Below are 25,922 nucleotides of genomic sequence, written 5' to 3' on the forward strand. Positions count from 1 at the left end.
TATATGGATTATAAGTGTGGGTTGGCTGCCTTTGCTAGGCAGTCTTCCTACCAGTAACAAGGAGACTGACCCACTCTCTCCTGCGAATAGAGTGCAGACGTTCGTATCTCCTTCCAGGTCGTGTGCACGAATTCTGAAACGAAGTGTGGCAGGTAGAGGTGCGAGCGCGGGGGGCTGCCTGAGAGAGCCAGCCCACCATTGCGCCTCTGCAGAAAGTGCGACACAGTCAGGAAGTCTTTTGGAAATCAGAGCCTCTGCAGCAGCCAAAAAAACAGAAGGCGAGAGAGAGAGAAAGAGGCAGCTCGCGCGCCCTCCCGGGTCCAGATTCCAAAGAGGCGCTCGCCTGGGATTGGCTGGGTCGCTCGCTCTCCAGGGCGGGGATTTCCTAATCTCAGGCGGCGGAGTGTATGCAACACTGTCGTGGCCCGAGAGGTCCCTTGGAACCGCCGCCAGGAAACCTAACTCTCTGCGCTCTCTAGGTGTGCGCTCGTGTCCGTTTGGCGCGCACCTTTCCCTGGCCGCGCTGCGCTCTGGAGCAGCCGGATCCGTTCGGGAGAGAGAGCAGCGACGCGCTTTCTCTCTCTCTCCCGCCCCCCCCCCCAATTCCTAAGTCCGCCGATTGAGATCCCCCTGGTGGATTTAGTAGGGAGGAGATCGGCTCCGGTGCGAGCAGGAGCCATGTGGCACGGCCGGGGTTCCTCGCGAAGGCTTTGAGACAAAAGGCTCCTCGTGGCGCGCGTCTGGATGCGTGTGCTGGTGGCCCCTGGGCCGGAGGGCAGCGCCGGGAGGCCGAGGGATGGCAGCGCGGGGAGGAAGGGCGTGACGCCGAGCCGCAGCTCCGCCGCCCCGCCGGGAACGGCCATCGGCCCCGTGGCGGCACGTGGTAGCCCGCTGAAGCGGCCTCTCTCCCGGCCGGGCGCCCTCGAGTTGCCGCAACGATGGAGAACTTCTTCCCCGAGGTGAGCGCACGGCTCCTGCGGGGCTGATCCTGTTGCGCGCGTTCCTACGGGGGAAGAGAGCCTCGCCGCCAGGGATGACTTCCTAGCAAAGGCTGTGATCCCCTCCGAGCTTACCTGGGGGGGGGGGGGTTGCGATTTACGTCCGAGGAAACCCAACTGTAAATGTGTAATTCGGTTCTTCTGCGGGGTTTGGAGAGGTGAAGGAAACGGCACGTTGTTGGGGGGACGGGAGAAAGAGCGGCTTTGGCGGCTTGTTGTTGCTAATCCCGAATTTAAAAGCAATTCAGGTGTGCGATCCGAGTGAAGCGCTTGGGACGGAAGGACGCTTAACTTCCGCCTTGAAAGTAACAGGAATAATAAAGCACCTTGTTGTGGATCCATAGAAAGCGATCGCCCGATAACAAATGTAGTTTAATGGCGAATTTTGGATATTATAGAGATGTAAAAGATTTGGATTAAGATGCAGGAGGAAATGATTAATAATAGGACCCACAAAAGGGAGGAGGGGGAAGTCCAGGAGATTCTTCGGAATCTTGTTTTTATGATGGATATGTGATTGTAAAACTTTAATTTGAAAAGCCAAATAAATAAATGTATTAAAAAAGAGAAAGTGATCGCCTGGGTTGCACCCGGCATTAACCCCGCCGAGTTCAAAGGGGTTTACTTTCAAGTAAGAATGCAGAGGATTCCAGCCTTAGAAATATTTTAATCCTTGTGTTGGAGCGTTACCCCTAGGTGAGAAAGTGTTTCATTTTTCCGAGTGCGCCCCAAAGAGGCAAAGTTGGAAGAATTGCTTCCTTGAACCTTCTCTCCCCCGCAAAAACACCTCCATAGGTGAATCCTATGGATGCAATGCGCAAACGACAAAAAACAGTGGGGAAGGGATCCTTGTTGCTGTTAGGATGTTTGATTGCAGAGCGAGGAGTGAGTGGTCGTTTCCCTTTTAAGCCAGGATGCAATCCTGGAGCGGAGGTGAGCTGCTTCCTTTTGTGCGCTTTTTCGCCTTGCGCTCGCTCCCCCTCTCTCGCCTTTGTGCATTTAGGTCAGTAAACCGAGTGGGCATTTTTTTTAATTTTTTGGCTTGGCCCACGGAGCGCATCTGCGAGCTAAGCAGGGCAGAAAGTCCGCTGCAAGTTTGTTTTGCAACAAGGGCATGTGGTTCTTGTAGAGAGAGATCTGGAATTTCCTTTTGGAAAAACTCGGCCAGGGCTTCCAGGGAGAGGGGATTGAGACAGGCCACTCACTGCAGGGGTTTCAGAAGGGCTGCCATGGCAGCACAGCCGTAGGGGAGAGATGGAGGGTTTATTTCATTTTGGTCCATTTCCTCTTTTGTCTTCTGTCCACTTCCTAATGTTGTCCAGATGTCGCCCCCTTTTCTCTTGCAGCTTAAAAGTAATCGCAAACAATGCTGGAAGAATCTGCTAAGATCACATAATGTTCATTGCTGTTCAAATGTTAAGATATTTTCAAAGTGTGTGGTTTGGCATAGGGGGGCTTTGCGGAGCTTCCATTAGAGTAGGGGTCAGTAAACTTTTTCAGCAGGGGGCCAGTCCACTGTCCCTCAGACTTTGTGGGGGGGGGTCAGATTACATTTTGGGTGGGGGGGGGGAATGAATTCCTATGCCCCACAGATAACCCGGAGATGCATTTTAAATAAAAGCACACATTCTACTCATATGAAAACACGCTGATTCCCGGACCGTCCGCAGGCTGGACTTAGAAGGCAATTGGGCTGGATCTGGCCCTCGGGCCTTAGTTTGCCTAGAGGCATTGTCTCATGGATATTTTGCCAAAATTGTTTGGGTCATGACAATGAAGTAAAATAACCTTGATTGGAAAAATGATTGGAAAAGTCAGTCACTTGCTAAAGGTCCCATTGGAACAAACTTTAGGTGGATTTTCTGTGCAAGAGAGTTCTTTCAGTACTTGGTTTTCATATGAGCTATGGCAAAGATTTCTTCTTGCTTAACTCCTCCATTAAAATCAACGTTTACCTTTGCCTGGATTGTTCCTTGACGTCAACTTTCCCATAAAATAGCATGGTGTTTAAAGTAAAGTTTAGTGTCCTATTTGTTTCTACGCCTGATGTTTGTATTTGGGAATGTAGTAGAACTCTTAGCAGAGTGGTCTTGTGAAAGTTGTTACAGTTGTGGCTGCAAATTTGCCTTATTTCTAAAGCAAACAAAGTTGTCTATCCCTGAAGTGAGGTGCTGTAGTATGATCATTACTCTTCCATTATATACATTACTGTATATGTGGAAAGTTAGCAGTCAGTTTGCCTGAATACAGGTGAGTCTGTAGCTTCTTGTATTTAGTTGTCTGGTTGAGCCTTGCAGACAGGATAGTCTTGAGCAATACCTCAATACCTTTGCAGGCATTGAAGGGTTGTTCAATGTAGCATGGGACATTTTTGCATATTTCAAGCTTCCTTTTCACTTTTGTGGTTTTCCATGAGTAAGATCAAGGGCATCTACAGTCATATTGCAAGTGGGATTTCGACCTCTGTGTGTGATCAAGATGGGGAGAGAAAGTAAATTAATTTATTATCAGAAAAGGCACACATTTCTCTGACTATCTTCTTCACCCTTGGAATTAAAATCTTACTTTGCAAATACATAAACTTAGAGGAGGTTCTTCCCCTCCTACCAAAAGAGAGACTGTGAACAGGTAGGTGCTAGACATTAAGGGGTTAAGATTGAGTGTGCAGGGGGTGGGGTTACGCTAATAGTATTTTTAAAAATGTAAAGGATTGCCAACAAAAAGAGGAAGGAAGGCAGCCAAAATTTGAAGAAAAGGAAGAAAAGTAACTTTGAATTACTTCTTATAAATATTATTATTTACCTGCCTTGCACCCTAAGGTCCCAGAGTAGTTATAAATGTAAACATTAACGTGAATTTGTTAATATTAAGAGATGTTTTGAAATTTAAGGTGTTCATGGAATCCCTTTTGGAGGTTTTTAGAAGGAGTTGGAGAGGCACCAAGAGGAGGTTTGGAAAGAGTTTGATATTGGATAATCCTGTCTTTAGACAGGTGTTGATGCAGCACATCTGTTCAACTGTGGGTCTTTTGGAAGCGATTGTTTTCCATTTTCTATTTTAAAACATTTTAATGCGACACATTAATTTACAAAAACCCTGAGCAATTTAGAGCAGGCCATAAAATAAATAAATACATTAATCTTCAGCCAGGAATATATGTTTCACGATGAGCCATGCTCTTTTGTTTGCCTAAATCCTGAACTGAATTGCATATTCAGAAATATCATGTTTTAAAGCCTGCCGGGGATTTATCTGACTTCAGATTGCAAGATAAAGGTCTTGTATCTTTAAAAGTTTGCCTTCACTTAAAACTCTGTGGAAAGTTAGCAAATCAAGGAAAAGGCTAGACTAGAACCCGTTCCCATGAGATGCTAGCTTTCCATGTACAAAGAGACTCTTTTGGAGATCATCCACACATATGACAGACTGGAGTCTTGCACCTTACGATATTTCTGAAAATGTAATTTGGTCGTGGAAATATGAAGGTGCGTTCCTGTGGTTGTACGTGCCTTCCTTGTTCACCTTTCAGTTGTTCTGGAAAAGCTGAAATTTTATGTTGAATTTCCTGACCCTGAAAATATTTGAGCAAGCAGTTCTGTGTGAGTAACTGGGCTGGTATAAAGATAAGGAAGGCTGTGTTCGTGTGACATTGGATTTGTCACATGGTGGCCTGGGGAGGTCCCTTGTGAGTCCTGTCACCGACTGAATGTATGTATAACCTTGAATGAGTCACAAGGTGTTTTGTTTTTTAAAAGCGTGATACCTCCCCCCAAAAATTATATCCCATGCAGGCTGCATGGTGTCCGAAAAGCTGGGATAGCAAACCTTTTTCAACCTGAGAGTCACACTTTTCTGGGGCCCACATGGCAGGAATAATTTGGGCCAGGAAGAAAATGTGAGTGGAGCAATAGGCATGATCCTCACCTTTCTAATGTATGTCATGTTCGAGCCATGCAAAAGCCAGAGGCCAATATATATGCGCACAAACATGCACATCTCTTTGAGCAAGGGGGCATTATCACAGTACAAAGACATACTTATTTATGGAATTTATTGGAGTGGTTTTAATACATTTCATATACAGTGGTACCTCTGGATGCGAACGGGATACGTTCCGGACTCCCGTTTGCATTCAGAAGCGAATGCAGTCTGCGTGTGCGCGGGTCACAATTCGCCGCTTCTGCACATGCCGTGATGTTATTTTGACCACCTGCGCATGCGCGAGCGGCGAAACCTGGAAGTAACGGGTTGCCACAGCGCACAACCCGAAAATACTTATCCCAAAGCTACTTCAACCTGAGGTATGACTGTATGTATATAACTTTAATTTTGTCAGTGTTTAATTGTTTTTCTTTAAAAAAAGATTGGTTGTTTTGAGCTTTGAGCAGTTCTGATTGTAAGCCACCTTGAGTCCCATCAGGGAAAAAGTTGGGACACAAATTATTATTTATTATTATTGTTTATTGAATGTATATAGCGCCTTATACCCGAGGGTCTCAGGGTGGTTCACAGAAAAAAATCAAGATGTAAAACCACAAAATGCCTAATGAAAATTAAAAGAGCAACTCAATACTCACCTCCCACAAAAAAAATAATAAAAAAAAAAATTAAAGGGTATAGGGTATAAATCGAAGCAGGTTAAAAAGGAACATTTTTGCCTGCTGCCTAAAGGTGTGTGATGAAGGCGCCAAGCGATTTTCCCTGGGCAGAGCATTCCACAGATGGGGAGCCACTGCAGAGAAGGCCCGTTCCTTTGTTGCCACCCTCTGGACCTCTCAAGGAGGAGGCACACGAAGAAGGGCCTCAGAAGATGATCTGAGGTTTATATGGTAGGTTCATATGGAAAGAGGCGGTCCTTATATTCCAGCCAGGCAAAAGAACTTGAGGAGGTCAAGGGGCAGAGCCAGTGCAGAATGTGGTCTGGTGAGAAGGAATATGGTTTGCTGAGAGTCCTGAGGTCCAGACCTTTGGTTCAATTAAATGCATATTCAATTAAAAAAAATTAAAAGTACATAAATATGGTTTGTGAGGCCTCTGTGTTCTGCAGGTGCATTTTATCTTGAACTGAAAGATGTTAAGTAAATACAGGTTTGAATGGAAAGCGTTTTAAGGAAATGCAGATGTTTAATCTGCAACAGTTTTAGGAGATAAGAAAGTTACGTCAGGATGGCCTTATAAATTGACAAAAGATTGCTGCAAGCTGGGGCTTTCGTGCCTCCCCTTTCTTTGTCCCCGGGGCCACATTGCAAAATATTTCAGCTCTACATTCACTGTTAAACCCCATTTTCTCTCTGGAACCCAATAGCACACAATCTCATGCCATGCATTCTTTTAGTTGTTCCCTTTCTTCCCAACTCCCCTCCCTCCTTTTACGCTAGTACAGTGGTACCTCGGGTTACATACGCTTCAGGTTACATACGCTTCAGGTTACAGACTCTGGTAACCCGGAAATATTACCTTGGGTTAAGAACTTTGCTTCAGGATGAGAACAGAAATCATGCAGCGGTGGCGCAGCGGCAGCAGGGAGGCCCCATTAGCTAAAGTGGTGCTTCAGGTTAAGAACAGTTTCAGGTTAAGAACGGACCTCTGGAATGAATTAAGTACTTAACCCGAGGTACCACTGTACTGGCTGAGCTGACAGCATACAGGACTTTCAGTCTCCTGGCAAATTCACATGTTAAGGGAATCGCAAATGCAGGAAACTTGTGCCATGTGGCTGACAGCCTGTAGCGAGCTTACAAAAACGATTGCCAGTTCCTTTGCATGCCTTTGAATCCAGTGACAGAAGTCAAGCAATTCAGACATGGAGACTTTAGCATTGTCTAAGAATCACAGAAGGAAGGGACCCTGAGGATCATATAATTCAGCTCCCTGAAACTGCAGGAATATGCAGCTGTCCTATACAGAGATCAAACTTTGCAACTTTGGCATTAGATTAAAAAAAAAGATAAAGGACCCCTGGTCCATTCAAAGGTGACTATGGGATTGTGGCACTCATCTTGCTTTCAGGCCGAGGGAGCCGGCGTTTGTCCGCAGATAGCTTTCTGGGTCATATGGCCAGCATGACTGTCAGGGAACTGACATCGGAGCCAGAGGTGGAGGCAAGGCTCCCAAGCGATGCTGGAGAAGGGCCGAGCAGGGAGAGAGGCAGCTCATCAGCTGGGGAAGGAAATCAGCGTAACACCAGGGATAAAGGGGGCAGATGGGGGAATCGGCAAGGGGGCTCCAGGACTCCTCGCTGGAGACCAGCGGGGAGAGCACGGGTCCTCCGCTACCCACGCCCTCTCTGCGCAGAAAACTTCCGTGCAGGGAGAGTAGGAGGAGACTTGGCGTCAAACAGCTTTTATGATGGAAAAGGTTTAAGAAACGCCCACTGACGGATTCTGCTAGCGACTGAAACAGCCACGAAGTGAAGGGCTGTCCAGACAGAAAAGGCTTAACCAGGCACCCTAGCCAGGAGTGGCGGCAACTTACACACGAGCAACCCCTATAATCATTACAATGACTAAACTGCTTATGGCGCAATGGGACACCGTGACGGAAGCCAGAGCGCAAGGAAACGCAGTTTACCTTTCCTGCCGCAGCGGTACCTATTTATCTACTTGCACTGGCATGCTTTCAAATTGCTAGGTTGGCAGGAGCTGGGACAGAGCAACAGGAGCTCTCCCTGCCCTGTGGATTTGAACCGCCGACCTTCCGATCAGCAAGCCCAAGAGGCTCAGTGGTTTAGACCATAGCGCCAACTGCGTCATTATCAGCAGCACACTGTAATCAACTGAGCTATCCATGCTGATGACAGATCTGTGGGGGCTTACTTATTTTCCACCAAAAAATAGTTTAACACCCACCCACCTCCAGGTGTCTAAAGATCCAAGGATCTTACATTGTGTGGGCACCTAGTTAAATTCTGAATAAATGGAAGAGGAGGAAGAGCTGCACTGGTGCATGGCCTCTTGCATTCTTAAATGAGAGACTCTTGCTGAATCATGTTTTCTCTCTGGTTTTTAGTCACAAGAACGACCTTTTTCCTCCTGAAGGAAGGTCTTCGTGTTTATAGTGCTCTTGCCACTCCCATAAGCAAAACAGTTCCTGTGTGTCCCAGAACGGTAATTAGTGAAACGACAATTAGGTACTCTGTGGAACTTTGTGAGCCTCTGCCTTGTGCATTTCAAAAATAAATCTAAAAGCTGTCTCAAGGGAGCAGGAAAAATGGTGCTTTTTTCCAAAATGCTATGATAGGAATTGTTTACTTTTTATTTATTGAATTTACAAACTGCCCTTCACCTGAGGATCGCAGGGCGGTTTACAGTATAAAAACAGAAAAATACATAATAGCAAACGAAACAAGATTGGTGCCTTTTAAATGTTCAGAGTGTTTCACATTAAGCTGTACACAGTACACAAACCACAATCCAGCCAAAGATTGCCATTGAATGCAATCCTGTACATACTGAACTGGAGGTTATGTCCAATTCAACGCAATGGTATTAACATATTGTACCTCTGTGTGTAAGTTGGTGTTGTTAAACACCAGCTTAACCCTCCCACTGTAATCAAGGGATCTCTTTGGCTGGATAAGGAATCAGAGTTCGAAATTAGCCAGGCGCCAGGCACATTTTGCACCCTGCTTTCGACCAGTGGTGACCAAGTTACCGTACCTCTCTCGCCCTGACCTAGTCACTGTGATCCACGCGACGGTCACCTCCAGACTGGATTATTGTAACTCGCTCTACGTGGGACTGCCCTTGAGACTGACCCAGAAACTCCAGTGGGTGCAGAATGCTGCAGCGAGACTCCTTACGGGGTCCTCGCTGTGAGATCACATTCACCCGGTGCTATACCAGCTGCACTGGCTCCCGGTGGAGTACAGGATCAGGTTTAAGGTGCTGGTTTTAACCTTTAAAGCCCTATACGGCCTAGGACCCTTGTACCTATGGGACCGCCTCTCCTGGTATGTCCCACAGAGGAACTTACGATCTTCAAACAAAAACATCTTGGAGGTCCCAGGCCACAGAGAGGTTAGGCTGGCCTCAACCAGAGCCAGGACTTTTTCGGCTGTGGCTCCGATCTGGTGGAACGCTCTGCCACAAGAGAGCAGGGCCCTGCGGGACTTGACATCTTTCCGCAGGGCCTGCAAGACAGTGCTGTTCCACCAAGCCTTTGGCCAGGGCACAGCCTGACTCCCTCCTTTGGCAATCTTCACAGAACTCTAGCCCAATGGTTGCCATCAATTTGATTTGAATTAATTTTATAATTAAATGATTTTAGAAAGTTGTATTATTTTATTGTTGTTAGCCGCCCTGAGCCCGGCTTCGGCTGGGGAGGGCGGGATACAAATAAAAATTTATTTATTTATTTATTTATTTATTTATTTATTTATTTATTTAGTGAAGATGCCTGGGTGTCAGGATAGCTCCTGACATCTCCACTATCAGGATGTGCATGCCTGGGATTGGGACTGTTTTCACACACTAATACCCCACCCTGTGGAATTCTATCAGTTATATTTTATCTGCACAATCGGAATGAATTTCTGGAATGAAAATGCTTTTTGGTGCAGCCTGAATGAGCAGGAACAGTCAAGATTAAGAAAAAAGACGTCAGAATAGGCCAATATAATACCGTGGTACCTCGGGTTACAAACACCTCGGGTTAAGAACTTTACCTCAGGATGAGAACAGGAATCGCACGCCAGTGGCGCGGCGGCAGCAGGAGGCCCATTAGCTAAAGTGGTACCTCAGGTTAAGAACGGTTTCAGGTTAAGAACGGACCTCCGGAACAAATTAAGTTCGTAACCAGAGGTACCACTGTATGTGGACTGTCCCTGGATCAAGTGACCTTTCTTCTTTTAAGTTCTCAGAGCTCAAGGTTGTCCTCTGAACTTGCCGGATGTTTAACTGAGAACCAGTCACAGTTGGTCCATCATTTGAAAAATAAGACTTTAGAGCCGTCTTGCTAAAAAATGGTAACTAGACATTCTCTTTTGGTGACCCCAACCTTGCCTTAAGGAGCCATTTGGCACCCAAGTAATATATCTGAGTTTCTAACCCTGCTTCTTCATGCTTTTGGGCTTGGCTTGTGAAATACAGTGCTCATTGATCCTTACTTGCTTACTAATGAAAGTTACTCACCTGAGGCAAGTGGCTACACTTTTAGAACGTGGCGGTGGCATTTCTGTATAAATGTTAATTTGCGGTTTCTGTGGCTTTGATGTCAGTTAATATCTTTTAGGCCTTCCAACATGTTGATATTACTTTAAAAGATCAGTGTATGGATATATATATATAGCATCTTGCCTTTAATCTTCATCCAAAGTCCCACTGCCAAGTATAAACATTTTTCTTTCCTCAAATCAAGGCAAGGCAGTGAGGCATTGAACTTCAGAGCCGCAAGGTTCAGACAGCATGATATAATTGCCCTTGGGCGTAATTTTTCTACCGGCGAAGGTCTCCACTTCTCTTGTCCCATTTCCACTCATTTCAGTGGGCCTTGTGCAGGAGCAATTTCTGGTGGATTCTATTCCTTAAAATCAACAGATTGCATATGGATATCCTCTGCTAACATAAGAGGGAGAAAGGATCGTGGTTTGGGGGCAGAAGGCGATGCATATCTACATCCAAAATACAGTGGTACCTCGGGTTAAGAACTTAATTCGTTCTGGAGGCCCGTTCTTAACCTGAAACCGTTCTTAACCTGAGGTACCACTTGAGCTAATGGGGCCTCCCACTGCCGCCGCGCCGCCGCTGAGCTATTTCTGTTCTCATCCTGAAGCAAAGTTCTTAACCTGTGGTACTATTTCTGGGTTACAGTGGTACCTCAGGTTAAGTACTTAATTTGTTCTGGAGGTCCGTTCTTAACCTGAAACTGTTCTTAACCTGAAGCACCACTTTAGCTAATGGGGCCTGCTGCTGCCGCCGGGCCGCCGGAGCATGATTTCTGTTCTCATCCTGAAGCAAAGTTCTTAACCTGAAGCACTATTTCTGGGTTAGCGGAGGCTGTAACCTGAAGCGTATGTAACCTGAGGTACCACTGTAGCTGAGTCTGTAACCTGAAGCGTCTGTAACCCGAGGTACCACTGTATGTTGTATTTAGCCATACTTTATATTGGTAGCCTTTCCATTAAAGTCAAGAGAGCTAATGCAGTATGTAAAAGCTATAATACTGTTCTGTTCAATGGCATACCCTGAGCCAACCCTGTCCCTGCTCTTGAGCGATTGCTAATCCTACTGATTTCTAGTGTAAGTATCCTACTAGTTGCTTGGGCTTATGACCCCAGACATCTATTTCTGCTTCATTGACTATGCAAAAGCCTTTGACTGTGTCGACCACAGCAAACTATGGCAAGTTCTTAAAGAAATGGGAGTGCCTGATCACCTCATCTGTCTCCTGAGAAATCTCTATGTGGGACAAGAAGCTACAGTTAGAACTGGATATGGAACAACTGATTGGTTCAAAATTGGGAAAGGAGTACGACAAGGCTGTATTTTGTCTCCCTGCTTATTTAATTTATATGCAGAATACATCATGCGAAAGGCTGGGCTGGATGAATCCCAAGCTGGAATTAAGATTGCCGGAAGAAATATCAACAACCTCAGATATGCAGATGACACAACCTTGATGGCAGAAAGTGAGGAGGAATTAAAGAACCTTTTAATGAGGGTGAAAGAGGAGAGCGCAAAATATGGTCTGAAGCTCAACATCAAAAAAACGAAGATCATGGCCACTGGTCCCATCACCTCCTGGCAAATAGAAGGGGAAGAAATGGAGGCAGTGAGAGATTTTACTTTCTTGGGCTCCATGATCACTGCAGATGCTGACAGCAGCCACGAAACTAAAAGACGCCTCCTTCTTGGGAGAAGGGCAATGACAGGCCTAGACAGCATCTTGAGAAGCAGAGACATCACCTTGCCAACAAAGGTCCGTATAGTTAAAGTCATGGTTTTCCCAGTAGTGATGTATGGAAGTGAGAGCTGGACCATAAAGAAGGCTGATCGCCAAAGAATTGATGCTTTTGAATTATGGTGCTGGAGAAGACTCTTGAGAGTCCCATGGACTGCAAGAAGATCAAACGCATCCATTCTTAAGGAAATCAGCCCTGAGTGCTCACTGGAAGGACAGATCGTGAAGCTGAGGCTCCAGTACTTTGGCCACCTCATGAGAAGAGAAGACTCCCTGGAGAAGACACTGATGCTGGGAAAGATGGAGGGCACAAGGAGAAGGGGGCGACAGAGGACGAGATGGTTGGATAGTGTTTTCGAGGTTACCAGCATGAGTCTGACCAAACTGCGGGAAGTAGTGGAGGACAGAGGTGCCTGGCGTGCTCTGGTCCATGGGGTCACGAAGAGTCGGACACGACTAAACGACTAAACAACAACAATGACCCCAGCACTGCTACTGGCTAGATTTTGAAGAGCGAGTCACTTGCTGACTGTACTGCACCATCATCCTAATGGTTTCTGTGGGGACTTCCCAGCTCAATTCTAAACCTTTAGTGAATCATGCTCCCTTCATCCTCCTTTCTTCCTTCTACAGCGAAAGTCTGAGAGTGTTCACTTCACAGTCGAGTTACTGTTTTGTGGCCCATAAAACGTTTCTTAATTCCTTTCAGTAATTGCAATAGCTGTGGCTTTTTTACATGAGGGTCTTTGGCAGCCTTTCTAATTTGTTGTTTTGTTTTTTTACTCCGGGGATTTATAACGCCGTTAAAAAGTTGCTTGAGGCATAAAACTCCATTTAGGAATATTTTAGAGGTCTGGTTATTTAAAACCGTGGTTGATTTCAGGGAAGAGGCAAACGAAAGTTAGCTTTTTCTGCATTTTTCAGTAATGTGGTCTGGAGAAATGAGACTTTGATAAAAACATGGCCCTGCACCCATTTATGCCTTTGCTTGCTCACTAATATACACATGCAGAAAACAACAACTGCTGGGACGATTCATGATTCCTACATCCCTATAGTTAAGTAGGTTGGGGCATGACTCCTTCAGTGCTTCTGAAATTAGCAGAATACCTGAAGAAGCATCTCCACCAACATTGTTCAACCTGGACACTGAGGTCCAGCTCCGAGAGCCTTTTGACGGTTCCCTCATTGCGAGAAAGTGAGGTTGCAGGGAATCAGGCAGAGGGCCTTCTCGGTGGTGGCGCCCGCCCTGTGGAACACCCTCCCATCAGATGTGAAGGAGATAAAGATGGTGTCTGGTTGTATGTACGTTGTGGTGTGCTGATTGAGATTTTGTATTACACTTCCTTGTAGAAAATGGCTCCTTCGGAGGATATGAAGTACACACAGCAATGCAGTTTGTGTTAATTTGAGATAGCAAAGTTGGATGTGTGCAGCCGATACCATCTTTTGCCCTCCAGAATCTCCTGCCTTGCCCGGCAATGAATTTAGTGTTTTATTACGGCACAGAGGATGAAAGCAAGAGGTGAATATTTCATCAATAAATGCCATGTTAACTGGACCATATATTGTATTTCCTTTGCAATATTGCTGCATTTTGTTGGTAAGAGTTATGAAAGCCTATTAGTTTTTTATGAGGCTCTTCAATAATTTAAATTTGAAGAGTGATCTCAATGCAAATCGATGGTTGTATACTCTTAACTTATTGGAAGTGGTGCTGATGTTAGGCTTATTAAAGGTGATGCATTTTTTATGCGCAGGCATGAATTAAGGCATGCACTCTTATTATTTGATATACTGAAAAGGGGGAAAAATCAGTTAACTCTGTACGTACAAGATTATATGTGTGGAGCTCAGCACCCTGCGGGCTGGCAGCTAGTTGCGGTAGGAAGAGCCGGTTTGTGTAGGTATTCAAACCTATCCAAACATTTGTGCAAGTGGAAGATTTTGAGGTCGATCCTCTTCAGGCCAGTACATGTTTCTATACAGAAAAATGGTCCTTTTGTTTCACTGACACCTCTCACAGATTCCCTGCCATGTCAATTGCAGTATAAGTAAGCTAGTTGACTGTATGAGAAAACCATCTACAACCTTGGTTGCAGTTAAACCCAACCAAGGTTTAGTTTGAAGGAGCAAACATGTGGTCCCCTTGAGATGAGATTGCGGCAACTTTGCTCTTCCTCTAGTCCTGGCTGTTGTGTGGAGCTAAGCCATGGTTTGGCTTCCGTAAACCATAGAGAGAGAAACCTTGGTTACAACACGTGGTTTGTCTGGAAAGAACCAAAGCACGTTGAACCCAGGTTTGGATGACATGTAAGCTCAGTAGCAGAATGATTAGAAGAGGAACAACATGGCTGTGAACTCGCTGGGAGCCCAAATGTTTGCTCTTAGCAGTTGGGCACTTGGGACCCCTCCAGGATGGTTGTGTTCCTCCTTGTGTACAAAGGTGCTGTGGTCTAAACCACTGAGCCTCTTGGGCTTTTGTCGATCAGAAGGTCGGCGGTTCGAATCCCCGTGATGGAGTGAGCTCCTGTTGCTCTGTCCCAGCTCCTGTCAACCTAGCAGTTTGAAAGCATGCCAGTGCAAGTAGATAGATAGGTACCATTGCGGCGGGAAGGTAAACAGCATTTCCGTGCCCTCTGGTTTCCGTCACAGTGTTCCGTTGTGCCAGAAGCGGTTTAGTCATGCTGGCCACATGACCTGGAAAGCTGTCAGTGGACAAGCGTCATCTCCCTCAGTCTGACAGCGAGATGAGCGCCGCAACCCCATAGTCGCCTTTGACTGGACTTAACCGTCCAGGGGTCCTTTGCCTTTACCTTACAAAGACAGGAAGAATTGCCATTCAGAGGAAGCTATTGTCTCCATTCCATGGAGTGGCAGTCTATTTCCTGCCTTCACTCAAAGCAGTCCTCCTTTTAGCTTGCTCTGGATCTCTGGTCTACATCAGAAGTGAAGGATCTTTGGACCTCCATAGGTTGTTGAACTACAATTCCCATCAGCCTTAAGAAGCATGGCCAATGTCCAGGGATGATGGGATTTGTAGTTAATCAGCATCTGTAGGGCTAGAGGTTCCCTACACCTGGCCTACACCATTGTTTACTGCCTTCCTCCTGAGTAATGAATGTCATTATGAGTGGAATAAATCCAAAATTATGAAAGCCTAAAACCCTAGCCATGACATGGTTACATACCAATTGGGCCTTAGCTCTGCAGAGATACCAGGATTATTTGACACCATCTATTAAACAAAGTGGTGATGTTTTTTTTTACTTTCAAATTAAGCAGGTATTGAATGAATATGCCTCCTTTTTCATTTACTAAACAATTTCTCCTGTGAAATTAATCCAGTAATTGCCCAGCACGCTGAGTGGCTTTCTTCCCTTTTTGTAATGCCATGAATTGATAGAATAATATTTAAGTCATCCAGGAAAAAGCTGATGTTGCAAGACAAAGAAGTTCAGGTCAGGACAAGGTACAAGAGTATGTGCCTAGTTTGTCATACTGGATTGCGGTTTCGTGATGAGTTCCAGACCCGCGTAGTCTTTTAATAGTTTTTGGCGATGTGTAGCTAAATTTGCTTGTTTTCATTTTGATGCTCAAGAATGCGTTTATCTAAAGGAACATGCAGATGTCATGTTGACAAGCTGCACTCCCTGGGTTATTCTGTGCTGAGCTAGAACAAAGATGAAGTGAAGAAGGAAAACAGGAAGGAAACTCTCTTTTTCCTCCTGTGCAATTTAAACAGTCTGTAGAACTAAGTAGCAAAATTTTTCCTGGACCCTGTTATTTCAAAGGCAGTAGGTGAGGGGGAAAAGAAATGTTTGAATCGTCTCCCATGGGGGTAGGATCCCTGTACAGTGGTACCTCGGGTTACATACGCTTCAGGTTACATACGCTTCAGGTTACAGACTCCACTAACCCAGAAATAGTGCTTCAGGTTAAGAACTTTGCTTCGGGATAAGAACAGAAATCGTGCTCCGGCGGCGTGGCAGCAGCAGGAGGCCCCATTAGCTAAAGTGGTGCTTCAGGTTAAGAACAGTTTCAGGTTAAGAACGGAGCTCCGGAATGAATTAAGTTCTTAACCTGAGGTACCACTGTACACACTTTTTAAAATATCTGAAGATAGGCTTGCTGTGAAACCTTCCCCCCCCCTTAAATGCTTGCTTTTAACCTACAGAGCTTAATATATATATGTTATGTACTGAAGTTCTCACCCTGGGCCAGCAGCGGAATACTGTAGATAGTTTTCACTCAGGTCCACATATGCAAATAAGGGATTGAAAGTGACGTTCAGTGATTGGATAGTTGCAGAAAATGGTTACTGTTGCGTTCTAGTGGAGCTCTATATAAGCAGGCTGGCTGAACCCTTCAGTTCTGTTCTGTTCTGGCCTGTGAATAAACTAGAGCTTTTCGAAGAATCGCTGTGTCGTCTGATATGTTCACCCACAACTTAACAATATATATATTTAATTTTATATCCTACGTTTCCAAGTACTTCCCATCAACAACCCTGCAAGGTAATTAGGCTAAGTGATTGTGAGAGATTTGAACCCTGGTCTCTGAGCTCCTGTTTTATGACATTTGAACCCTGTAGAAGGAGCCTTCAAAAATGGAACCGCCTTCCAATTTCAACTGGCAATGGCTCAGTCCAGGCAAAGGGCCTTCCTGGTAGTGGTGCCCGCCCTGTGGAACGCCCTCCCATCAGATGTCAAGGAAATAAACAACTATCTGACTTTAGAAGACATCTGAAGGCAGCCCTGTATCGGGAAGTTTTTAATGTTTGATGCATTTATCGTGTTTTTAATATTCTACTGGGAGCCACCCAGAGTGGCTGGAGAAACCCAGCCAGATGAGGGGGGTATAAATAATAAATTATTATTATTATTGTTAATCCAAAAATTGATTCTGTAGAAATTGGCCACATGAATAGACAGCAACAATTTACTTGTTTCCCTGTGATGAGTTCCCCTCCAGGCAAGATTTTTGAACATTCACTATGTGATATGTTGTGTATTTCTCAGGCTGATTGATGCCAGTGTGGGGGCAGGGGAACATATTTGTTATATGGGGAACGTTCCGAAATATTTGACACAGACGGGGGTATCTCCTTCGATGGCATCATGTCTGTTGCAGTTCTGCCCATTTTGAACCTCCCCCCGCTTTTCCACAAATCTGCATTTCGGAACAAACTAAACAAATGGGGTACCAAAAAATGCTTTTCTAAAAGTGGGCATCTGTACTGTGCCTAAGAGGAAAATATCCTTGTGGCTTTTATAGCCAACTTCAGAAGCTGGTATTTCCTGTTTTTTTCCCTTCCCCAAGTGTGCATCAGAAAGAATGTGAAGTAAATGAGCCCTTTGTTTTTAAAAAATATTAGAATCACATTGTGCCATGAGAAATCCTCACCAAAGAATAAACAACTGTTGTCTTTGTGTGTGTTAGATAGTACAGTTCATGAAACTTTTGTGTCTCCCCCCCTCCCAGAAAAAGACCCCTTGCTGTTTCTAATATGTTACGCTTCAAATGACAAATAAACAGGAAAAATTAGTTTTTCCATCAAAGGGGCAGAAGACAAGGATAGCAGCTTTTAGTTTCTTTTAAAGTTGTGTGGCAGCTGCTATTTAAAAATAAAATAAACACAGCAACTGTCAAAATGGATAGTTTTTATTCAAGAAGTTTGCTGTGCGGATACAGAGCTTTGTCATGTACAAAGGATTTCTCGACACTTGGTTGGCATCCATTTGTCTGGAAAGACAATGGAGTGTGCCTCCGGGGGTGAAACTACTGGAGAATCGCAGAGCCTGCTGTGGCTGCAGAGACTGGTAACTCATAACTGTGGCAGCCCTGCATTGCTATTGCTGCGTTAGCAGTACTGAAATGACCTCTCTGGAGGTCCCAACCAAAGAATGGCAACTTAAGTTGACAGAACCTGCCTAGCACAGGCAGTTTGGAAAATTCAGAGAATATTGGGAAATAATCCACAATGAATTGGGGGGGGGGGAGTTTAAAAATACTTTTCCAAAAAAACCCAGAGTCCTTTTTGTGAGGGATAATTCAGATGGAAAATCTCAGGTGTCAAAAAAGCTTGTTTATGTATGCCACTACTGTGGCCTGTGTTTTGTTAGCTCAAAAATGGAAAACGAGTGAGGTCCCAACTAAAGAAGAATGGCAACTTAAGCTGACGGAATATGCGCAGCTTGCGGACCTAACATATACAATAAGAGAACAAGAATTTAGAGAAGATTGGAAAAGGTTTATTGAATATATGGGAAATAATTGTGTACAGCTGAAAATGCTGGCAGCATTAAGATAAATCCGACAGTGTAAACAGGTTTTGATGGATTCGATAATGGAAATCCGATTGGTAAAGTTTTTGTAAAATACAGTGGTGCCTCGCAAGACGAAAAGAATCTGTTCCGCGATTCTCTTCGTCTAGCGGCTAAGAGGATTAGCGCTATTAGCGATTTAGCGGCTTAGCGGCTATTAAAGGATTAGTGGCTAAGCTGCTAAAAGGCTATTAGTGGCTTAGCAGCTTTGAAAAGGGGGGGGGGGGAAGCGAGAAAAAAATGGCGAGACTCGCAAGACGTTTTCGTCTTGCAAAGCAAGCCCATAGGGAAATTCGTCTTGTGAAGCGCATCGCAAATGGAAAACCCTTTCGTCTAGCGGGTTTTCCGTCTTGCGAGGCATTCGTCTTGCGGGGCACCACTGTATGCAGGGATTTATGGTATGTAATATGAACCATGGAAAGAGAAGAAGGGAAGTCAGTGATATCTTAAGGATGTAAAAACGAGTACAGTGGACGCTCGGGTTGCGAACATGATCCATGCGGGATGCATGTTCGCAACCTGCAGTGTCTGCAACTTGCAGTGGCACGTCTGCGCATGTGCGGGTTGCGATTCAGTGCTTCTGCGCATGCGCTAAACATGATTAAGCGCTCCTGTGCATGTGCGTCCGCCAAAACCCGGAAGTAACCTGTTCCGGTACTTCCGGGTTTCGGCAGTCCGTAACCCGAAAAAACACAACCTGAAGCGTCTGTAACCCGAGGTATGACTGTGCTTTAAATTGTAAAACAGAAATGACGTCTCTGGGGCCCAAGCCTGGGCAATATGTATGGAGGTCTTGGGCTGCCCGGAAAACAAGGACCACTGCCCCCCCTTGGCCTTGATGATGTGGTCCAAAGGAAAGCAGAATAGTATGTTTGGCACCAACTTGGTTGCAGAAGTTGCGGGAAGGAGGAGTACAAGGCGCCATCCAGCCACCTTTGGGACTCCAGTCTGGACTTGTGCACAGTGGTACCTCGGGTTAAGTACTTAATTCGTTCCGGAGGTCCGTACTTAAGCTGAAACTGTTCTTAACCTGAAGCACCACTTTAGCTAATGGGGCCTCCTGCTGCTGCCGCGCCGCCGGAGCACAATTTCTGTTCTCATCCTGAAGCAAAATTCTCAACCTGAAGCACTATTTCTGGGTTAGCAGAGTCTATAACCCGAAGCGTATGTAACCCGAGATAACACTGTACAGTTTACTCCTTAGCCTTTTCTTCTTCTTGAGTTGGAGATTCCAAAGTTAATTGTACATTTCTGAGCAAAGACACAGTGTTAAGCCTACAGTTGGTTTTAGGGACAATGGAGGAGTTTTTGCCGACTGACTGAGTTATTATTGTGCAGAAAATCTTGGGTTACTCAGAGCTATGATAAGGGGGAAGTAAACAGGTCCTCCCTTTTGAAAAAGGAAACCTCAACTTTCTGCTCTGACCTTTAGCGCTTTAGGTTTGCTTGGCAATAAACTTCAGCACAAGCTACCAAATTAGAAGATCTACAGAGAAAGTATAACTCTTTTGCAGTCGAAATGTAATAGAAGCAGATGCCTCCTGGAAGAAACTTTGTCTGGCCAAAGTAATTTGGATATTATATAGACATGAGCTCCTCACTGGTATGGTTGGGTGTGGCAAAGGAGGAAATGGAGATTTGAATTTTCCTTTACAGTGTGGTAAAGACTAGAACACAGCCAGTTCCTTTTAAAACAAAATCATAATTTGATTTGAAGGCAGGCTTGTTAAAGTGCTTTTTAGAAGATGTGTAAACCAAACAGAACTCCAGATATGGAAATTCCCCACCAGAGAAGAAGGGCAAATCAAGTTGATGGATTAGGCCGAAATGGCTAAAATGACCGGAAGAATCAGAAATCAGGAAGACCAAAATTTTAATAAGGAATGGGTGAAAATTTTATAATTTATCTTAAAAACCATGGTAAATGGTTAAAATTGTTAGTAGGATTGGAATAACACTTGTAGTTTAATGGTGAACTTTGGACATTTTAATCTGAAAAACCAAATGAATGAATGACAACAGAACTTGACAAGGGCTGTAATAGAAATTCTGAGACCTTCTTCTGAGGGACTTGGCACTTTTCCTTGAAGCTTTCTCTCATGGTTCATGCTTCTCAAATGTCTGATACCTGAGACCCATTTTCCTCCTCCCAAAAAAACATTTCCATGCCAACTTCACACTTACTCATAAAGGTTTGCCATCAGAGCGTGGCAGAGTAATCCCCTAAGGGGAACGTACCACTTCTGTATATGCCTGAGTCATAACTCCACCTTTGTCTCCTCTCCAGGCATTCTCCTGACTGGGAAGTAGGTGACTTATGCAAAACTGTCTTGGACAGACATCTCTGGGGATGGATAATTCTGCAGTGTCTCTGCATTGATTGAGCCCATCGCACCGTGTGCAGAGATGTGGCAGAACTTGGCTGCATTCTTATACAGTGGTACCTCTGGTTGCGAACGGGATCTGTTCTGGAGGCCTGTTCGCAACATGAAAAGAGTGCAACCCGCAGCAGCGCATCTGCGCGTTTGCGTCTGCGATTCGCCACTTCTGCGCATGATGTCATTTTGCACGTCTGTGCATGTGTGAGCGGCGAAACCCGGAAGTAACCCTTTCTGGTACTTCGCCGTGGGACGTAACCTGAAAGAACGTAACATGAAGTGGACATAACATGAGGTATGACTGTACACACTTATCCGGGAATAAGTCCCATTGAATTAAGCGGGATTTATTTCTGAGCAGACATATTTCTGTTGAACTCTCCCCTCCCTTCTATTGGCCACTAACTAGATGGGGTGAGGAAGGGAGCGCAACAGAAATATGTCTTGTGAATCAAGAAGAATTGCAGCCAGTCTCCTCTGTACATGAGAACTTTGGCTCACAGGAACCTTTCTTTATTTACCTAATTTTCTCTTCACGGCCCACCAATGTGCTGTGTGGTACACAGTTTGGTGGGGAAAACTCTAAAAACGATGCAAAAATCTTGCAACTCGCATAAGTATGAAAGACTGCACACGCAAATGGATTTTATATTTATAAGAGATGGCGGAGGTGCTGTCTGTGAGGAAGAAAGCATGGCTTGCTGTAAGGATGGACGGCAACAAGAAATTGTATTAAATTAAATGTGTAATAACTTGGAAAACCCTATAGCCCGCTCCCCCACAAGGTCTGAGGGACAGTGGACGGGCCCCCTGCTGAAAAAGTTTGCTGACCTCTGGTTTAGAGGCACTGCTTGTGGAAATGCTCCTTGAGATTTTGTGGGTGAACTCCCCCCCCCTACCCACTTGACCCCCCCCTTTCTCTTCTTTCCTTGTTAAATACTCTTTCTGTTTCCTGCCCGCTGTCTGCTGCCTTTATATCCCAGCTGTTCCCAATTAATTCACTGGGATAGGCTGGCCTAGGAAACAGACCGCTTCTGCCTCCTGCAAACATGCTTAGACACAGGCCTGAATTTAATGGCGCATTAATCATAAAGTATGAGTATATTCTTGTCTTGTGGGTGTTCCACTTCTGCAGATCCCAAATGCAAAAGAGGTAAATTCAAAACGCAGACCATTATTTTTCATTGTCAGTTTGGGATTGTGAAATAGCCGGGATTATTAACAAACACCGGTGGAATAAAATCGTAGACACCTTTCTTCTTTGGAAACGAAAGCAAGGTTGTTCCTCCTCTTTTTATCATGTGCATAGAAATGAGCTCATGGATTATTACCTCAAGAGTGTAAGGGCAAATTCCACCTTTGCACAGCAGTGTTTAGAGCACTCAGCTTCTGTCGCAGTCCCCACAGCCAACTCTATTTACTCCTCGCCGCCGTTGGTGACGGCAAGAAGACAGAAGCAAAGCACTTCATTGTTTGAGTAATAACTGCCGCTGGAGTGTGCAGGTGTGAATGCACCCCTCACACATGTTGGATCTATGAAAAGTCAAATATTCCAGCAGCTGCTGTAGCTAAAGATTTAAGAGTGAGCGGGGAATTGCATCTGAGCAGGGGGACTGGAACAGAATTAAAATGGGATTCTGTTTTCCCTGAACCAAGTTTTTTTGTGGATCCCTGTTTAACAGGCAGAAATGGATGGGAGAAAGTCTCCTGTGATTTGTGTCTGAGGCTGTCTTTTTATTTATCGTATTTAATAAATTTTCTAATTTACATTTTAAAGTATTAATTTAAACAACCTTAAATCAATGACTTCCCTTCTTCTCTTTCCGTGGTTCATCTTGCGTACCATTTGTTGTTGTTGTTGTTTAGTCGTTTAGTCGTGTCCGACTCTTCGTGACCCCCTGGACCAGAGCACGCCAGGCACTTCTGTCTTCCACTGCCTCCCGCAGTTTGGTCAAACTCATGCTGGTAGCTTCGAGAACACTGTCCAACCATCTCTTCCTCTGTCATCCCCTTCTCCTTGGCCCTCCATCTTTCCCAACATCAGGGTCTTTTCCAGGGAGTCTTCTCTTCTCATGAGGTGGCCAAAGTATTGGAGCCTCAGCTTCAGGATCTGTCCTTCCAGTGAGCACTCAGGGCTGATTTCCTTAAGAATGGATACATTTGATCTTCTTGCAGTCCATGGGATTCTCAAGAGTCTCCTCCAGCACCATAATTCAAAAGCATCAATTCTTCGGCGATCAGCCTTCTTTATGGTCCAGCTCTCACTTCCATACATCACTACTGGGAAAACCATGGCTTTAACTATACGGACCTTTGTTGTGTACCATACACCGCTGTATATTTTAGGTAAACTAAACCAGGGATGTTCAACAGGTCGATCGCGATCTACTGGTAGATCCCCGTGAGGTTTTGGTAGATCGCGGTCAATCTCTGGATCCCTTTCCTTAGCATTGCTAAAACTGACTCCTGCCCTGGCCCTCGCGCTGCCCTCCATTGTATGATCTCTGGAAGGGAAAATGGAGCTTTCTCTGTGCTGCTGTTTTGATCTTTGTGTGAGTGACTCCCCCTGTAACAAAGACACAAACAGTATGGCTGGTTTCTCTGTCTGCAGACCCAAGGCTGCTGTGCTTATGAGGGAAGCAAAGGACCCTCTTGGGGTGTAATGCGGGGATTGTCCAACCATCTAGGTTCATGTTGGGGCTTTCCTTCCCCAAGAAAGCGCAACAATTTTGAGCTGAACACCCCCCAAAACTGAGGTAGATCACTGCCAGTTTGTTGGCCACCCCTGAGCTAAACCATTCGATAATCCATTGTTACATCCATCAAAACTTACTTACACTGTGGAATTGATCTCAATACTACCAGCGTTTTTAAATAACCACAGTTTTCACCCATATATTCAGTAAAAATTTTCCAGTCTTCTTTAAACGTACATTCTTCCTGTTCTCTTATTCTAGAAGTTAAATTGTCGAGCTGTGTGTATTCCATTGATATACGTTGCCATTCTTTGGTTGGGACCTCACTCGTTTTCTATTTTGGGGCTAACAAAACACGGGCAGCAGTAGCAGCATACATAAATAGTCTTTTTTGACATCTGGGAATTTCCCTCTGAATTATCCCCAACAGAAAGGACTCTTTTTTTTTTTAGAGGTACTTAATTCCCACCACCAATTCGTTATGAATTATTTCCCAATACTCTATTACCCTTTTACAAGTCCAATTTGTGCCTTATTTCCTAGGATGTATGCTTAGGATTATAGTTCCAGTTTTCAAAAAACCTGTCTGTCGAATGAATGTAGCTGTGTACAGGTAAAGGGACCCCTGACCATTAGGTTCAGTCGTGGATGACTCTGGGGTTGCGGCGCTCATCTCACTTTATTGGCCGAGAGAGCCGGCGTACAGCTTCCGGGTCATGTGGCCAGCATGACTAAGCCGCTTCTGGCGAACCAGAGCAGAGCACAGAAATGCCGTTTGCCTTTCCGCCAGAGCGGTACCTATTTATCTACTTGCACTTTGAGGTGCTTTTGAACTGCTAGGTTGGCAGGAGCTGGGGCAGAGCAATGGGAGCTCACTCTGTCGCAGGGATTCGAACCAGCGAACATCCGATCGGCAAGCCCAAGAGGCTCAGTGGTTTAGACCACAGCATCTGTACTCCCACGGTCCTCTGTACTCCCACGGCCTCATAGCGAAAGTTATGCAAACACCTCAGAGATTTTGAAACCCGCATGTTCCTTTGCTGCCATGCAGTATTTGACTGATTCAACATTTTCCATTTTGGGGGGATGGTGAAACAGATACATGGAAAGGAACCCTTCTTAAGTGACATCTGCATGCCTCTTAAGACGTGGTTCTTGAGGTATGTACGTCCAAAAATATGATGTCGGAAATGACCTCCAGCCTCTCCGTTTTTGGTTGCTATAATTGAAATGGACTTAGCTGTCATTCTTGAATCATAAAGAACCAAGACTGGGAGGCCTTCATCACAACTGGTTTTCTGTACTCCCTACATAAGGACATCTTTGTTACAAAATGGGTGTTCTGATTTTTTTCTGTGACTTTTAGGGGACCTTTGGCCCCGTTGTCTTTTGATGCCTTTTTCATCGCACTGACACGGCATGCTCTTTTCTTGGCAACCGCAGGTCCCTAAGACTCTGGAGTTGCCTTCCAAAATCAAAAGTTAGACCTCCCACCTTCTCTCATAGTCCAACACAAGCAGCCTGTGTATGAGTAAGTTGCAGAGATTGTTACGCGTATAGCATGGGTAGGCAAACTAAGGCCCGGGGGCCGGATCTGGCCTAGTTGCCTTCTCAATCCGGCCCGTGGATGGTCCAGGAATCAGCGTGTTTTTACATGAGTAGAATGTGTCCTTTTATTTAAAATGCATCTCTGGGTGATTTGTGGGGCATAGGAATTGGTTCATTTTTTTCTTTCCAAAATATATTCTGGCCCCCCACAAGGTCTGAGGGACAGTGGACTGGCCCCCTGCTGAAAAAGTTTGCTGACCCCTGGCTTACAGGGTGCCTTCTATGACCAGTGTTTCGTTTGGTCGTTTCCATGTGTTGTTGGTGTACAGGAATATTTTTAAAAAATTAGTTTTATAAGTTGTGTGTCTTTGTTTCTCAATTTGATCCTTTTACATGGTTTTGTATGCTTTGTGGTATTTTATGCATTGTGATTTGGTGTTATTTTTATTGATTGCAGATTGTGGATAAGTGTGAACTGTTTAATTATTATTTGTTGATGTTTAATTTTACTGTTTACTATTAGATTCTGATGTATTGTTGAATGTAGCTTTGATAGAAGTTGACTTTTCTATTGGATCAGGTTGTTACTATTAATGCTTGATGTTTTATTATGTTTTTATGCGTTGGAAGCCGCCCAGAGTGGCCGGGGCTACCCAGCCAGATGGGCGAGGTATAAAACACGCGCACACACACAGTGGTACCTCAGTTTTCGAACATAATCCGTTCCAGAAGACCATTCGAGTTCTGAAACGTTCAGAAACTCAATAGCCGACATCTAGGCCTTGCACTCAGTGGAAGCTGCATGGCATGTTTGACTTCCGAGGTGTGTTTGAAAACCAAAGCATTTACGGCATTCGAAAACTGAAATGTTCGTCAACTGAGGTACCTCTCTCTCTCTCTCTCTCTCTCTCTCTCTCTGTGTGTGTGTGTGTGTGTGTGTGTGTGATGAAAATAAAACTCTGCACTTACATATTAGGGAAAACATGGGTGTAAAATTGCTAGATGGGCTTTGTTTGTGGGAGGAAGAAAATGAAGGCTGGATCTAGTTTTGCTCTTAACTTCAGGACAGATGACAGC

The 25,922-nt window shown here is 44.9% G+C and overlaps 1 protein-coding gene across 2 annotated transcripts in view; it reads left to right on the top strand.

Annotated features, from left to right (window-relative positions):
* Positions 1–388: 388 nt before the first annotated feature.
* Positions 389–25,922, top strand: part of MYO10 (myosin X) — a 196,925-nt gene continuing 171,391 nt past the window's right edge. For both annotated transcript variants that reach the window (XM_028737963.2, XM_028737964.2), the window contains exon 1: positions 389–959. In XM_028737963.2, the coding sequence (XP_028593796.2) occupies positions 939–959 (21 nt within the window). In that variant the 5' untranslated portion in view covers positions 389–938. The remainder of the gene's footprint in view (positions 960–25,922) is intronic.

Source organism: Podarcis muralis, chromosome 8 (assembly GCF_964188315.1).
Source record: "Podarcis muralis chromosome 8, rPodMur119.hap1.1, whole genome shotgun sequence".
Taxonomy (NCBI): Eukaryota; Metazoa; Chordata; class Lepidosauria; order Squamata; family Lacertidae; genus Podarcis; species Podarcis muralis.